The 15,046-nt window shown below is 39.3% G+C and overlaps 2 protein-coding genes across 4 annotated transcripts in view; one reads left to right on the top strand and one right to left on the bottom strand.

Annotated features, from left to right (window-relative positions):
• Positions 1-2,937, bottom strand: part of arap1a (ArfGAP with RhoGAP domain, ankyrin repeat and PH domain 1a) — a 29,319-nt gene extending 26,382 nt beyond the window's left edge. For 2 of the 3 annotated variants that reach the window (XM_057360421.1, XM_057360437.1), the window contains exons 1-4: positions 1,889-1,959; positions 777-803; positions 314-402; positions 89-190 (exon numbers count right to left, since the gene is read on the bottom strand). In XM_057360421.1, the coding sequence (XP_057216404.1) occupies positions 89-190; positions 314-402; positions 777-788 (203 nt within the window). In that variant the 5' untranslated portion in view covers positions 789-803; positions 1,889-1,959. Of the gene's footprint in view, positions 1-88; positions 191-313; positions 403-776; positions 804-1,888; positions 1,960-2,606 lie in introns of those variants that run through there. The other variant, XM_057360429.1, reaches the window with a different exon arrangement.
• Positions 2,938-4,624: 1,687 nt separating this feature from the next.
• Positions 4,625-14,941, top strand: ercc6l (excision repair cross-complementation group 6-like). Its single transcript, XM_057361576.1, has 4 exons — positions 4,625-4,728; positions 4,859-4,900; positions 6,309-8,055; positions 12,062-14,941. The coding sequence occupies exons 1-4, from the start codon at positions 4,685-4,687 to the stop codon at positions 14,012-14,014; spliced, it is 3,786 nt and encodes a 1,261-aa protein (XP_057217559.1). The 5' UTR covers positions 4,625-4,684; the 3' UTR covers positions 14,015-14,941.
• Positions 14,942-15,046: the final 105 nt, after the last annotated feature.

The following is a 15,046-nucleotide window of genomic DNA, read 5'->3' as shown; positions in this document are numbered from 1 at the left end:
AAAACACATACAAGCACAAAATAAACAACACCACAAGCTCTCAGGGATCTCTCTAGAAACTCATGTAGAAATTGTACCCAACTCTCACCTATTTGGAGGAGTTTTTTCTAGCCACCCAGCTTTAAGAACCGAACGGACCTCTTCTGAGTAATCAGGAAACTCCGTACATCCAATATTAATACTCTCATTGCTAATGTACTCAAATAAATAAAGACTATTAATATCAGACTCAAAAGATCAATTATCATTATTATTTGGAGCTTACAGACACACAAATAACCACAGGACAGTATTGTTTATTGTAAGTACACACCGATGTCTTTCAGAGACTGTTTCTGTTTTATTCTCTTCAACTTTCAGGTGGTTAAAGCAGTTCTGCATGTCTCGCAATAGATCCTGTTGCTGAAAAACATTTGGCAGTTAAACAGCCATTAACACTTGTATAAAATGTTCAAATTAAATGTTAAACATTAAGCAAATATACTGTATATTGCAAGGACTAGAACAAGCAATACAAAATAAATATACATTTATCACCCAACCGTTCCAAATATAATTTGTTCAGCACACAATTTATACAAGATTAGAATAACTTGAGGGTGAGTAAATGATGACAGAATTTTTATTTTTGGATAAACTATCCTTTTAAACTAGGTAAACTGGGACACTTTTAGCCATCCTAGTCTTTTGAGTGCTCTAACCATTTGCCATACATACAGTACTGTATACACACCCAAAAGTGTGTGTTTGAATGTAATTTACAGACATACAGTTACCTTTACAGCCATGGTCTATGTGTGCACCTGTAAAGTAATTAACAAATAAAAACAATAAGAATACACAAATAACACACACTACATACTGTTTCAACATAGTTTGTTGCCAATAAATTCTAGAAGAAAAGTTTGAGCTTATGAAAGGGTCTCTATCAATAAGATCGTCTGGACACCATTATTTTGTATTTAGCTATTTGGGTTATTTATGTACAGTATGTTGTCACCAGTGCTGGGTTATGATGAAGGAAAACTTTGACTTAGTTTTGACATATGTCATTACTCTAAAAACAGCTTAACTGGAAGAACATAGTGCTAGCAACACCATAGCTTTGGTTCCCAAACAACAAAACTGATTTATTAATGTCTAACTTTATTGCAATGTAAGTGTAAAATGCATAAATGTACAGATGTGTGCTTCACACACATGGAGGTTTTGACATTAATTGTGAAAAAAAATAGACATTCCTGCTGCCTCACCCTTAATTTACTGTAACTCTCACAACATTAAGCCACCAAACCTGATACACGGCATTCCTAATAGCTTCCCTAGCACAGAAACACTAAGATACACAACACCAACAACAGATATCAAAGTGACAATGGTCCTTTGAGCTTAAACACAATAATCCTCTTCTTTACTGTGGTTAACTTTGGGAAGTAAATTCTGAGTGTTCTTCGTGAAATTGGGTTAACTAAAACTTGTCCCATCTGTGCGGTTTTATTTATTAGCTGTTATCCTCATGGGGACCAACATTGTCCCACAAGGTAACAAAATTACTGGTATTTTGATCTTTAGGGTTTACCAGGACCACACACCGCCTCCAAACAATAAAATTCACACTCAAACATCTTTTATGATTTTTGAAGAAGAGATATCAACAGATGAATAACAAAAGACATTTTTCATATGTAAACTTCTACCAAGGTATCTACTTCAGAGCTATCTTATCTAGTACAGTGCATGCACAAACAAACATGCATCCTCTCGCTTTCTCTCTAAAAAAAGTGACATTAAACAAATAACAGGTAATGCCATCCTCAAAACACTATTAAATCAGCTTCTGTTACAATATTTAGAAAAAAAAGTTTAGAAAGTGATCATTTAAATTTACCTGACTGTATCCAAAGCTGTGTCAACCGAGCGCTATCGCAAAATGCTCTCACGATCACACGTACAGAGAGCCTTATTTTGAAAAGGAGGAAGTTCTGTTTCTCATTGTCGGCATGGCATTGTTTAGCTGAGCTGCTGTCAGTAAACATTCCAGCAATTCATTAAATAACTATATCTAATATCAATCAAAAAAGCAGTCGTCCACTAGTGATCAGTATTATGGTGGTAACGCTGAGGAAATAAATGAAACATATTTATCTTATAATCCATTAGAATTGATATGGGGGCTTTGACTGCTGTTTTAAGGGGTTATTTTGTACCAATATACAGCCATGGAAAAAAATTAAGAGACCATATCAAAGACCACCTTTTTTCTTTTTTCACGTTTTTCTGAATTTACTTTGTAGGTATGTGTTTAGGTAAAATTATGTTTTTGTTTTATGTGAACTACTAACAATATTTCCCAAATTACAAACAAAATATTATTTCTATTTGAAAATAAAAATATTTATATTTTTGCAGAAAATGAAAACTGGAGAAACAGGTGAAAACAACAGAAAAGATGCTCTGTATGTTTTTTCAGACCTCAAATACTACAAAGAAAACAAGTTCATATTTACTTTTAAGTACAACAGTAAATTTGTACGTGTATTTAATAAAAGTTCATGTGTCTTGTCATGCTGTCAGTCTAAAAATAGCAGTCGTATAATAGCAATTACCTGAGCACGTTGCTTAGACATCTGAGGCATGCTGTTGTTGATACAGGTCGTAAAAACAAACCAACCAAAATGGACAACGCTGCGCAACACTGTCAACGTCTTAATTTGTGATTAATGCGTGCTTATTTAATGTCATAATGCAACGTTTCTGTACAAATGTCTGTTATAAATTTCTACCAGCTGACAGTGATGAAGCATTTTAACGCTAAATATTTATTTTTAGCAACTTGTCTTAAAAGATGAAACACTGCCCTGCAGCGATCTATAGTATCCAGCTGCAGGCCCGCAGCCACTCATTTTAAGACACACGATCCATCCAGACCACCAGTCTCAGGGCGGAAGGGGCGGGCCGGCAGCACCACGCGTTTCACGAAACACGATCCAGACAACCAGTCTCAGGCCGGAACCATATGGTTTAGCGCAGATCGTGCTACCAACATTTTTTGTAGCTTGTTTTTATTTTCGCATAGATTTTGGTGACTTATGTATAATATCTGAAAACGCTAGAAAATGCATAACCTACATTTTTTTGTAGTTATTATTTGCATAGTGCTTTCTATTTTACTAGATATAATATTTACTTAGTGTTCATAATATCTACATAATCAATATCTGTTCATTTTGAAACAAACACTTAGGGACAAAGTGTAGACTTTCAATGTCAAATATACATTATTTTTCAGAATTCAAATAATGTAAATAAAGTCTTGCATTTCTTATATGAACAAACATTTAAACAAAACACGCTCAAAAAGAACATGTTTTTTTTCATGTTAATAGATGTATATAGTATATTAATCATTTCAACAGAAATAATAAACACTTATTAAGACTCTTCAAAAGAAGAGTTTACTTTCAGTTTCATTTTATCATGTCTCCCTGGAATGAAAAAAACTAAAATGTAAAGGGCTCCCTGGAACCTTCCAGGTGTTCCATGAGACAATGAGGGCCATTTCCTTGTCCTCTTCATCCACTGCCAATGCTTTGCAAAAGGGGTACTGTTAAAGGCTGCAACAGTTTGTACACCGTTGCAGCTGAGGTATTTTCTTCTCTCTTAGAATTGCCGTATGTCTCTACAATGGATGAAATGAAAAGTACATTCCCAGATAGCACAATCCATCTGGTTTACGTCTATTTGACGTCTGCATTTACATCTGTAAGACATCTGCAATACATAGTTTGCTCATCTGCAATACGTCTCGGAGACGTCTGAACGTCTGTAATACGTCTGCTAAAGATCTGGAGATCTGCTGCTTAAAAACATCTGCTAAACATCTTAGAAAGAGCTGTTGTACATCCATTCTAATTCATAAACATCTTACAGACATCTTCTAGATGTCTATATGACGTCTGACAGCAGACATCTCCGAGACGTATTGCAGATGAGCAAACTATGTATTGTAGATGTCTTGCAGATGTAAATGCAGACGTCAAATAGACGTAAACCAGATGTATGTGTGCTATCAGGGTAACACACGTACTCACTGTCTAAACTGACAAAGTAACTAACAGTTACGTGCCTTAAAGTAACGTACCACAAACCATAAATAAATGAGCTATGCATTGAATAAATAAAAATAATCAAGAAATAATAACCAATAATAAAGATAGACATAGCTGCTTTGCCCGCAAAGCCATTTTTACAACAACCTATCTAAAAAGAAAGCAGAGTGTCTGCAGAAATAAAACACACAAAACGATTGCATACTACAACAATTTTAAACTTCAATTATAACATGTGAAAGACGTGCACATAATAGTTGCGATAAACACATAACTTAATATATACATTAATTTTCACAACATACACAAAAACTGGAAAAACGCGTGGTGCTGCCGGCCCACGGCCGCCCCTTACGCCCTGAGACTGGTGGTCTGGATCGTGTGTCTTAAAATGAGTGGCTGCGGGCCAGCGATTTAAAAGCAGTCATACTGCGCATGCGTGGACACGAAGCAAGTGATTGGGTGAGAGGTGAAAGACGCGCGCGAACAAAACACTCGTTCAAAGCCGCTTCCGCATTCGATGTCGTGAAACACGTGTTGTTTTTCAATGAAAGTCTGTGAAAATAAATGCAAATATGCAACGCGACAAAGTTGAAGAAATAACAGAAAAGTTAGAGGGGTAAGTCTGGAGACATTCGCGTCTTTGTTGAAGAGACATTATGCTAAGAATAAGCCTTTGAGTCTCGATGCTTTGATCAAGTGAAGCGAAACAGAGAAACATGTTTTAATTGTGTTGTGTTCTATTGCAGATCTCTGTCTATAGACACGGGGAAGATGGAGAAATATGACAGGTACAGAAACGCACTGTTAATCATGTCTTGGGTTAAATATAGTTACATGAATGTGAAGTGTATGTATATAGTTCTATTCTAAATTAATCTTTTAGGTCATATGTAGGCAGTTGACATGTTATGGCATGTAAAGCAGTAATAGTACTGTCCTGCAATGTAAAAGTGCTGCTATGCTTTTTCTTTTATATAACGCATGCAGGTTTCATTAACTAATTTTACTTGAATGCCTTTATGGAATTTAGGGGCTTTTAAAAGAGATGTCACACCACAGAACTGTTTAAATGAAGTACAAAAAGCTGAAAGGTTTCTATAGACTATCTACCGTTCAAGTTTTGGGTCACTTGACTAGCATGTTTTTCATGATATTTGTAAAGATTTTGATCTGAAGGCATATATCTGAATAGTTCAATTTAGTTAATAAAATGTAATATTTTATTATTTAAAATATTCGTAGCAATAGCCAATACATTATATGGGTCAAAATTATGGATTTTTCTTTCATGCCAAAAAACATATTATAACACAAACACAATAATTAAGTCTTGAATATGTTCATATAACATTTTAATTCAGTTGGAAATGTTCTGTTGGTTGTATTTTGTTCTAGCATTTGTGTAGTGTTAAAAAATGAAATGGGAGGTGCTTCTGAACCAGGGTTGTTTATGTCTTGAAAAATGTCTACGCTACTGTATATTGTGACTCCCCCCTAGTATAGAACGTTACAAACATGTCCATGATTTTTGAATAATTGTATTTGGTTGTGTTTGCATCAATAAAACTTTTGAATGACTTGCATGATATTGTATTTGTGTTCTCAATGAGAAAAGTGCTGGAGTAAGTGATATGTATGTAGAGTTTTACACCAAATCTGTAACTATAGTTTTGCAGAGGTGATATGTTTCTGGCGTAGAGAAGCATGAGAAACATATTTTTCTGTATTCATTTAAACAGATTGTTGTTGAGATAAGAAGGTAATTTGAAGAATGTTGGCGACACCCATTGATTTGCATTGGTTTTGTGTTCATACAATAGAGGTGAATGGGTATTGCTGGGTTTTAATTCTTTTTTGCTGAATTTTTATTTATGTAAATTGTCCATTTGAGACAGGCAATGAAATGCGTCTTTAAATGTGGGAAACTTGTCTCAAGCTGGAGATGTATTTGGTGTTGTACAGTATTGTCTGTGTGTGCAGAGGAACTGTTATTCAAATAAATGGCACCAATGAAACTTGTTGTCAAATGTAGAAGACGGGGTTGACCATTTCCACCTCTGTGTCTTTTTGCTTAACATCCTTGTTTTTGTTTTAAAGAAATCTTATTTACTGAATTTCGTCCTGAATATTTTAAATAAGTTGGTAAGATGTGTGTAGGTTTATCTTGCTTCATTAACAGTTCTTTTGTTTTTGCAGGTACAGGCAGGAGGGAAAGAAAGCTGCCCTGAGCGGTGACCTGCAACATGCCCTCAAGCTGTTTGAGATGGCTTACCAGCTGCAGCCGAGCGACAAGCTAAAGAAACGGATCCAGGCCATACAGGAGATAGTGCAAAGAGAGGATGAGGAAGAAGAAGAGGAGGACGATTTTGTGAATGTGAACGGTAGTGGATTGAACCTGTATAAAGGGCTCTATGACAAACTGTATGACCATCAGAAGGAGGGAGTGGCGTTCCTGTACAGTCTGCACCGAGATGGAAGAAAGGGAGGAATTCTGGCAGATGACATGGGCCTTGGCAAGACCATCCAGGTCATCTCATTTTTGTCAGGGATGTACGATGCGGAACTGGCCAATCACACGCTGTTAGTCATGCCAACCTCGCTCATAAAGAACTGGGTGTGTGAGTTTGCCAAGTGGACCCCCGGGATGCGAGTGAAAGAGTTCCACGGTTCCAGCAAGGCAGAGCGGAACAGGAACTTAGAGCGGATCCAGCGCAAGAGTGGGGTTATTATTACCACCTACCAAATGCTCATCAACAACTACGAACAACTTGCAACATACAACCAGCGTGAGTTCCGCTGGGATTACGTCATCCTAGACGAGGCCCACAAAATCAAAACCTCGTCCACTAAAACGGCTAAAAACGCTCACGCCATCCCAGCACGTAACAGAGTGCTGTTGACTGGCACTCCGGTTCAGAACAACCTTAGAGAGATGTGGGCGCTGTTTGACTTTGCCTGCCACGGGTCTTTGCTGGGAACCTCAAAAACGTTCAAAACGGAATACGAGAACCCAATCACACGCGCACGAGAGAAAGATGCCACACCCGGAGAGAAAGCGCTTGGATTGAGGATCTCTCAGAACTTAATGGACATCATCAAACCTTATTTCCTACGGAGAACAAAAGCCGAAGTTCAGAATAAAAAGGAACGACATTGTAAAGAAGCCAACCAGGATGAGGATCAAGAAAACAAATGTCCAAATGCTGACGAAGGTGCAGTAATGCCTTCGCTGACACGAAAGAACGACCTCATCTTGTGGACGTACCTGAGCTCAGTTCAGGAGGACATTTATAACCAGTTCATCTCGCTGGACCGAATTAAGGAGCTGCTAATGACTACAAAATCCCCGCTAGCTGAGCTCACTGTGTTAAAGAAGCTCTGTGACCACCCCAGACTGCTCTCAGCTCGAGCTGTGGCTCAGTTAGGCCTTGATGAAGGTATTAACTCCACCCCATTGGAAGACGAGAAAGAGTCGGTAGCGAGTCAGATCGATCAGATTTCAGATGACACTTTGATTGGCGAATCAGGGAAGCTGCAGTTTCTGGTGTCTCTGATGGAGTGTCTCCGTGAGGAGGGGCATCGCACTCTGATCTTCTCCCAGTCCCGGAAAATGCTGGACATTATGGAGCGCATCCTGCGCAACCGAGGCTTCCATCTGCTGCGACTGGATGGCACGGTGACACACCTGACAGAGAGAGAGAAGCGTATTACGTTGTTCCAGACGGACAGACGCTACACCATCTTTCTTCTCACCACACAGGTGGGTGGGGTCGGCATCACGCTGACGGCAGCTAACCGCGTCGTGATCTTTGACCCGAGCTGGAACCCGGCGACGGATGCTCAAGCTGTAGACCGTGCGTACCGCATTGGCCAAACCGAAAATGTCATCATCTACAGACTCATCACTTGTGGCACTGTGGAGGAGAAAATTTACCGCAGACAGGTAAAAAAAACGTTAACTTTTAAATCTTTTGAAATTAAATATATCAAGCTATATCAACATGTTGTTATGGTGTTTAAAGTAAAAGAAATTTACTTTTTAACAAGCATTTATTTCACTTACTGTATACAGACGCTGAAGAAATTAAGAGACCATTTCAAAATTATTTTCCGTTTATCTGAATTTGTAGGTTTGTGTTTAGGTAAAATCATGATGATTTTTGTTTCATTCAATGAACTACTAACAATATTTCTTCCAAATTTCATATAAAAATATTGTTTGTATTTGCATTTATTTGCAGAAAATGAAAACAGGTCAAAATAACAGAAAAGTATTTTTTCAAATACTGCAAAGAAAACAAGTTCATATTCACTTTTAAGTACAATATATGCAACATTTCAGGGCTGCACGATACATCGTTTCAGCATCATCATCGCGATGTGCACACCCGCGATACAGTCACATCGCAGAAGGTGCGATAGGGCAAAACATAATTTTTTTTTGTTTAATACCAAAAGGAAAAAACACCCACATTTATATATTTGTCTAATATAAATTAATTCTGGTTCTTTAAAAAACGTTTTACAATGTTTGAGGCGTCACGTTTTTTGACACGCAGGTGGCAGGCACTGGGTTCACAGCTTCGCACAACAAAATGAGCGCGGAACAGGAGAAAAGCACAGAAATGGCAGATTTGGTCGCAAAAAGAAACGCGACGTCAGTAATATGGAAATATTTTGGCTACAGAAAGGATGATGTTGACCAAAAACAGGTACTCTGTCGGCAGTGTCTTACAGTTGTTGCAACAAGACATGGAAACACGACTAATTTGTTTGATTATTTAAGTCGGCACCACAAATCTCTGTATGACGAGTGCAAGGCCAGATCTGATTGCCGTCCAAAGCAAAAAACTATTTCAGACGCGTTTTCCAGTGTTACACCCTATGAGAAGAGTTCCAAGCGGCAAAAAGATATCACGGATGCAACAACATTTCACGTCGCGAAAGACATGGTACCAGTTAACACGGTTAACAAACAGGGTTTTAAAAACATGATCCGGTCACTTGACAAGCGTTATGTTATACCATCACGCACCTATTTTTCTCAAGTTGCCATCCCAGAGCTGTACGAGAAATGCTAGTCACAAGTGAAAACTGAGCTATCGCAAGTGACATTACGCAGCAACAACGGACCTGTGGTCCAGCCGAACAACGGAGCCCTACATACGTCTGACCATACACTTTATTAATGAGGACTTCCAGCTGAAAAGCCGCTGTTTACAAACAGCATTTTTCCAAGAGGATCATACAAGCGAGAACATCGCAACGGGGATAAGAGAAGCACTGTCTGCGTGGGGTCTGGATGAGAGACGCCTCGTCTGTATAACAACAGACAATGCGGCGAACATGGTGAAGGCCGCTGCACTCAACAAGTGGACGAGGCTGCAGTGCTTTGGCCACAGACCCATCTAGCAATCGGTAAGTTATGTCCATGCATTTTACTGCTGTTGCTATTGCTATGGCATGACCTGACTGAAATAATAATCATTTTAATAATAAGTTAAATCAATAACTTATCATAAATGTTTGTTTTGTAAGCAGTTTATTAAGGCAAACTTTTGTATTTACAAAAACAAATGCCATTTATTTGGGGTTTGATGAGGTAAAGGAGTTATAATTCACAAATTATATTATTTGATGAAGAGCTATAATAAACCATTATTTTCACAATACAATAAGAGTTATATGAGCAATTTGTTTTTCATCATTAAATGTAAAAATCTTTGTGATTTTGTTTTTATTTTTCCCCTTAGAAAATGCAGTGAAAAAGGATGGACGCATTGACCGTGCTACAGGTATCTGCAAGAAGCTGGTGGGTCACTTTTCTCACAGCTGGAAGGCCAGAAGTGCTCTTGAAAAAGTCCAGAAGGAGCTTAATTTACCAGCACATTCCCTCATATCAGAATGCCAAACAAGATGGGGTTCCAGACAGATGATGATCAGCAGGATTTTAGAGCAGCAGAAGGCTTTAACTCAGGTCCTGTCTGAGGACAAGAAGGCACGGCATCTGATTCCAACCTGGCAAGACATAGATGTCCTGGAATCTGTCAGCAAGACACTGGGGCCACTGCTGGACTTCACAGATGCACTCTCAGGAGAAGATTATGTTAGTGTCTCCTATGTGAAGCCAGTTCTTCACCTCTTTAACACTTCAATGCTGCTAATGCAAGAGGAAGACACAGACCTGACTAAGAGCCTGAAGAAGGAGATACTGTGCTACATCAATGAGAAATATAAAGATGATGCTACTCAGGAGCTGCTAGATGTGGCTTCTTGTTTGGACCCCCGGTTAAACTGAGCGGGTCTGCAACAAAGGGTGATTCCTCTGTGACTCTTAAGGATGCTGTGGAAGCAGAATTAGGGTCTGATCAGACAGAACGCTTCTTTTGCTGTGAGACGCGCCTCTTTTGAATTGTTTTCAGTTGGCAGGGAGCGTTTTGCGCGCTGCTTATGTGCGCCGGGCGTCTCGCGTTTCTGCCGCCTGCTGTGCCTCGCGCTTTAGGCGGAGCGCTCTGAGCGCCAGAAGTTGAAAAAAACTCAACTCTGAGCAGAAAAGTGCTTGACGTCATGTGCGCTTTTTTCCATTGTCCAATCGGATGAGTGGAGAGGTGGGGCTTCCCTTGTCGCAATGCTTGGAACGCCTGGAGACATGGAGGAGAAACTTGTTGTGGCTGTTTCGGGTTACCTAGCAACATACAAAAAAAACGCTGCGCACTGCTCTTTTCAAAGAGTCACCAAAGAGCAGCGCAGCGCGCCTCGCGTTTTCGAACATGAAAAGCGCGTTCTGTCTGATCGTACCCTTAAGCAACTACCTACTAACACCTTCTGTAGACAAAGAGCATGATCCACTTGCATGGTGGAAAACACACAGAGTAAGCTTTCCACATCTCGCCAAGCTTGCTCGCAGATATCTTTCTATCCCCGCTACAAGTTCCCCATCAGAGAGGCTTTTTAGTGCAAGTGGCAACATAATAACATGCCAGCGTTCGAGTCTCAAGCCTGCAATGGTGAATAGACTTGTATTCTTGGCCAAAAACCTCTAATCTTGAGTGAGCAAATTGATGAATACAGTAGCTTAAATCAAAGCTGTTTTGTATGTTTGAACATTTATATTTACTATATGCAACAGTTGTAAGAAAGAAAACTGATTTTTTTAGTTGTTGAAAAGTTTCATTTAATCTTTATTTGGTTTAATGGCCAGTGACCAACACTTGTTTTATTTTAGCACTGTTGCAAAGAAAAGTCTGCAGAGCAAAATAGTTCTCTTGATAAATATTATTCAACACAAGTTAAATGTTGTTAGTTACTATAAGTTAAGCTTGACTTTGTTTTATAACAAATACTTATTTTTTTAAACCACTCAAGGGTTGGTCATAATCACATTTTTCAAATTTTGCGACAAGATGTTTACTACTGTTTTCAAAAACAGGTTTGTAATTGTTGAATAAAATGTTAAGTTACTTATTTTGTCATTCATGTTATTTCCCTAGTGTGGTAATGAAGTGCCCAAGGGTCCTCCTGCATTTCTACACATCGCAATATATATCGCAAAAAAACAAAAACATTGCAATGTCTGTTTTTTCCAATATCGTTCAGCCCTACAACATTTCTACATGTATTTAGGAAAAGTTTAAAAAGTATTTTTTAATGTGATAACCATGATTTCAGTTTTCATGTGTCTTGTCATGCGTCAGTGTTTCAAATTGCTGTTGGATGACTTTGTCTCTCCTGAGGTTTGATTTTGTTGAAATTCAACAAACACTGGACTGGAATGGCCACAATACATCTAGAAAAGCTGATTAAATTAAAATTTGGAATGGTCTCTTAATTTTCCCCACGGCTGTATGTCATGAGAACTACAGATCAGTTTATCTTCGATGTGCTTGTATCTAAAAACCATGACGCCTAAATATAACCTCTTTCTTTTTCCTTTGCTTCTATGTCTGCAGGTATTCAAAGACTCTCTTATACGGCAGACGACCGGTGATAAGAAGAACCCGTTCCGTTACTTCAGCAAGCAAGAGCTGCGAGAACTGTTCAATCTAGAGGACACTCGCTCCTCCTCAACTCAGCAGCAGCTTCAGGCCATGCATGCGCAAAATCGTCGCTCGGACACCAAGCTGGACCAACACATAGCTCAGCTTTACAGTATGGAGATGTTCGGCATCTCTGATCATGACCTCATGTTCACTAAAGAGGCAGCTGCCGACGAAGATGCCCCTGAGGACGCAGAATCGCACCATTACATCCAAACACGAGTTCAGAAAGCCCAAGAGCTCATGCAGGCAGAATCAGAGCTGCACGGCCAGCTGATGGACAGCATCGCTCAGAACACAGAGCCTGCTTGGCTTAGGCAGTCAGGACAACGTAGTATACAAAAATCGGCCGGCAGAGAACGCCCAGCCCCTCCTCATGACGATGTGGTCACAGTGGATCTGACTCATTACAGTATAGATGAGCCAGAGGATGAAGAGGAACGGAGCTCACTGTCTGTCGAGGAAGTGCAGGTTGTAGGTAAAGATGAAGAGGAAGACGTGTTTCCATGGGCGGGTGGAGAAAGGAACACGTCTGTTCTAAAGGCCGAGGAAGATTCTGCTGAAGACAGCCATTCTGTGATCACGCTGGATGACAGTTTGAACGTAGCGGATGAATCTAAAAACAATACAGCATCCGAGCAACAAAACTCTGTACATGACTTGTCTAGTCTCTCTCACCAGTTCCCCAAGCTGGAAGAACTTTCTGTAGTGTCTGATCATCTTGATACAGAAGAAGCTCACACAGATGGTCCCCATTCAATCTTGCTTTCATCACCCACATCTCCAGTAGCCAAAGCAGTTGAGCCTTCCAAAACGGAGCTGGAGTCTTCCGAAACAGAGCTGGAATCTTCCGAAACGAAGCTGGAGCCTTTCAAAACGGAGCTGGAGTTGCTTCAAGGACATTTCAACTTGCAACTTGAAGACAGTGCAGATATGTTTTCTGCTGAGGAAGAAGTTCATGAAGAGGAGGAGTCTGTAGTGGAGAACAGTCTTGAGTTTCAGCTTCAGATGGATGTCAGTGGAGAACGACTGGAAGAACCAAGCAATCATGACGGCAGAGGAATCAGTAACTATATCAAGAGCAAACATGAATCTCCTTTAAGGCAGCGTTCTGCTTTGGGCACACCTGCAGACGACTCATTCGTGCATTCTGTTCGGAGAAATAAAAGGAGGCAGGTCATCTCTGACAGCGAAGAGGAGGGAGAGGAAGAGTTGGAGAGGCCGTGTTTGTCCAGCAGCCCATTGTCCGATGGCCTCAGCAAGCTGGGCTCCTCCACGCCAAAATCCACTTTGGCAGACGGCGCACGACTCAGGCGGAGCTTGAACACTTCGGTGGCATCAAGAAGGTCTTTGGTGATGTCTATGCTCGAGAATGAATCCGATGAGGAATCGGCAGAGCTCAGTGAAGGAGAAAACGAGTCCAATCAGATGTCTGAAGCAAGTGAAGCTTATGCAGATGAATCTGTGATGGAAGAAGAGCCGAGTGGAGAGACTCTGAATACAGATGAGTGTGATGAGGAGGATGAAGTTAAAGAGAGCTTGGAGATGACAGGAGATCAGCTGGAAGTAGAAGAATCCACTAATGATGTTGAATTAGAATCTAGTGAAATGATGGAGCAATGTGCTCCTAAAACACTCCCTTCAGAAACACACACTCTTGCAGTTGGTACCATCAGCAGTGATGAGACCCCTTCTGAGAACACATATGAGGCACTGGTTCTTTCTGGGAAACGTTGTTTGGCAGACGGCAGGAAGAAGGAAGCTCTGGATTATTTTCTGAAGGCTATAGATGTAAATACAGGTGATCCTGAGATCCAACTCATGATTATTCAGTTGTACAGACAACTCAGTCAACAGGGTCAGTAATACAAAAACACAACCTTAACATATAGAGACTTGTTTTGTTATGCATTTTCAACCTTCTCATGCTTATTCACATGTTAAAAAAAGAAAAATGAATGGACATGGGCTAAAAGTGACTGAAGTATCTGGAGGAATATCTTGTATTTGTTAATACACAGTAATTTCAGTCATTCTTAGAAATTTCTTGATTTATTTTGATAATATTTTGTATTTCCCCCATTGTTTAAAATACTGTTCCATTTATAATGTTTAAATCCACAATGTGGATTGTGTGGAAAAAATAAATTGACAAAGGTTTCATATTTTGCTGTCTGTATTAATTTTATACATGGTTGGAATTGTATTTCGTGTAGACCAACACCTGTTGAAACATTATTTTCTATTATATTAAAGGGATAGTTAGCCCAAAAATGAATCATCATTTACTCACCCTCTTTTCATTTCAACCCTGTATGACAAGAAGATATTTTGACGAATGTTAGTAACCAAACAACGGTGGTGCCCATTGACTTCTGTTGTATGGACAAAACCAATGGAAGTGAATGGGTACTGCGGTTGTGTTGTTACCAACATTCTTCAACATATCTTCTTTTGTGTTATGCATAAGAAAGTCAAACAGGGTTGAAATTACAAGATGTTGAATAAATGATGACCAAATTTTCATTTTTGGGTGAACTACAGTGTATCTATCCTTTTAACTTTATTACAGCTAAGAGCGTTGTATCACAAATGTGACATATTTTTTGGAAGAAACTCTACCACCATAACAGCTTAATTTGAATTTAATACATTTATCTCGATGTCAACATTAAGTTTATCAACACAGTGTATTACTAGGCTATAGAGTATTTGGCAAGATGTAAACAATACTGGTCCAGATGCACTCTGTGGTTTTTGTTGTTTTCCCCAAAATTAAAATAAAGATGTTTGTTTAACAATTTGATTAAATGTTCTGTTGGTTATGTCTTGTTTTAACATTTGTGTAGTGTTAGTGTATAGTGAAACAGGAAGTGTAAAGATCAGCATTCTTCTGTT

This window comes from Triplophysa rosa, linkage group LG2 (assembly GCF_024868665.1).
Source record: "Triplophysa rosa linkage group LG2, Trosa_1v2, whole genome shotgun sequence".
Classification (NCBI taxonomy): domain Eukaryota; kingdom Metazoa; phylum Chordata; class Actinopteri; order Cypriniformes; family Nemacheilidae; genus Triplophysa; species Triplophysa rosa.
This window is presented reverse-complemented; position numbering and strand designations above follow the sequence as displayed.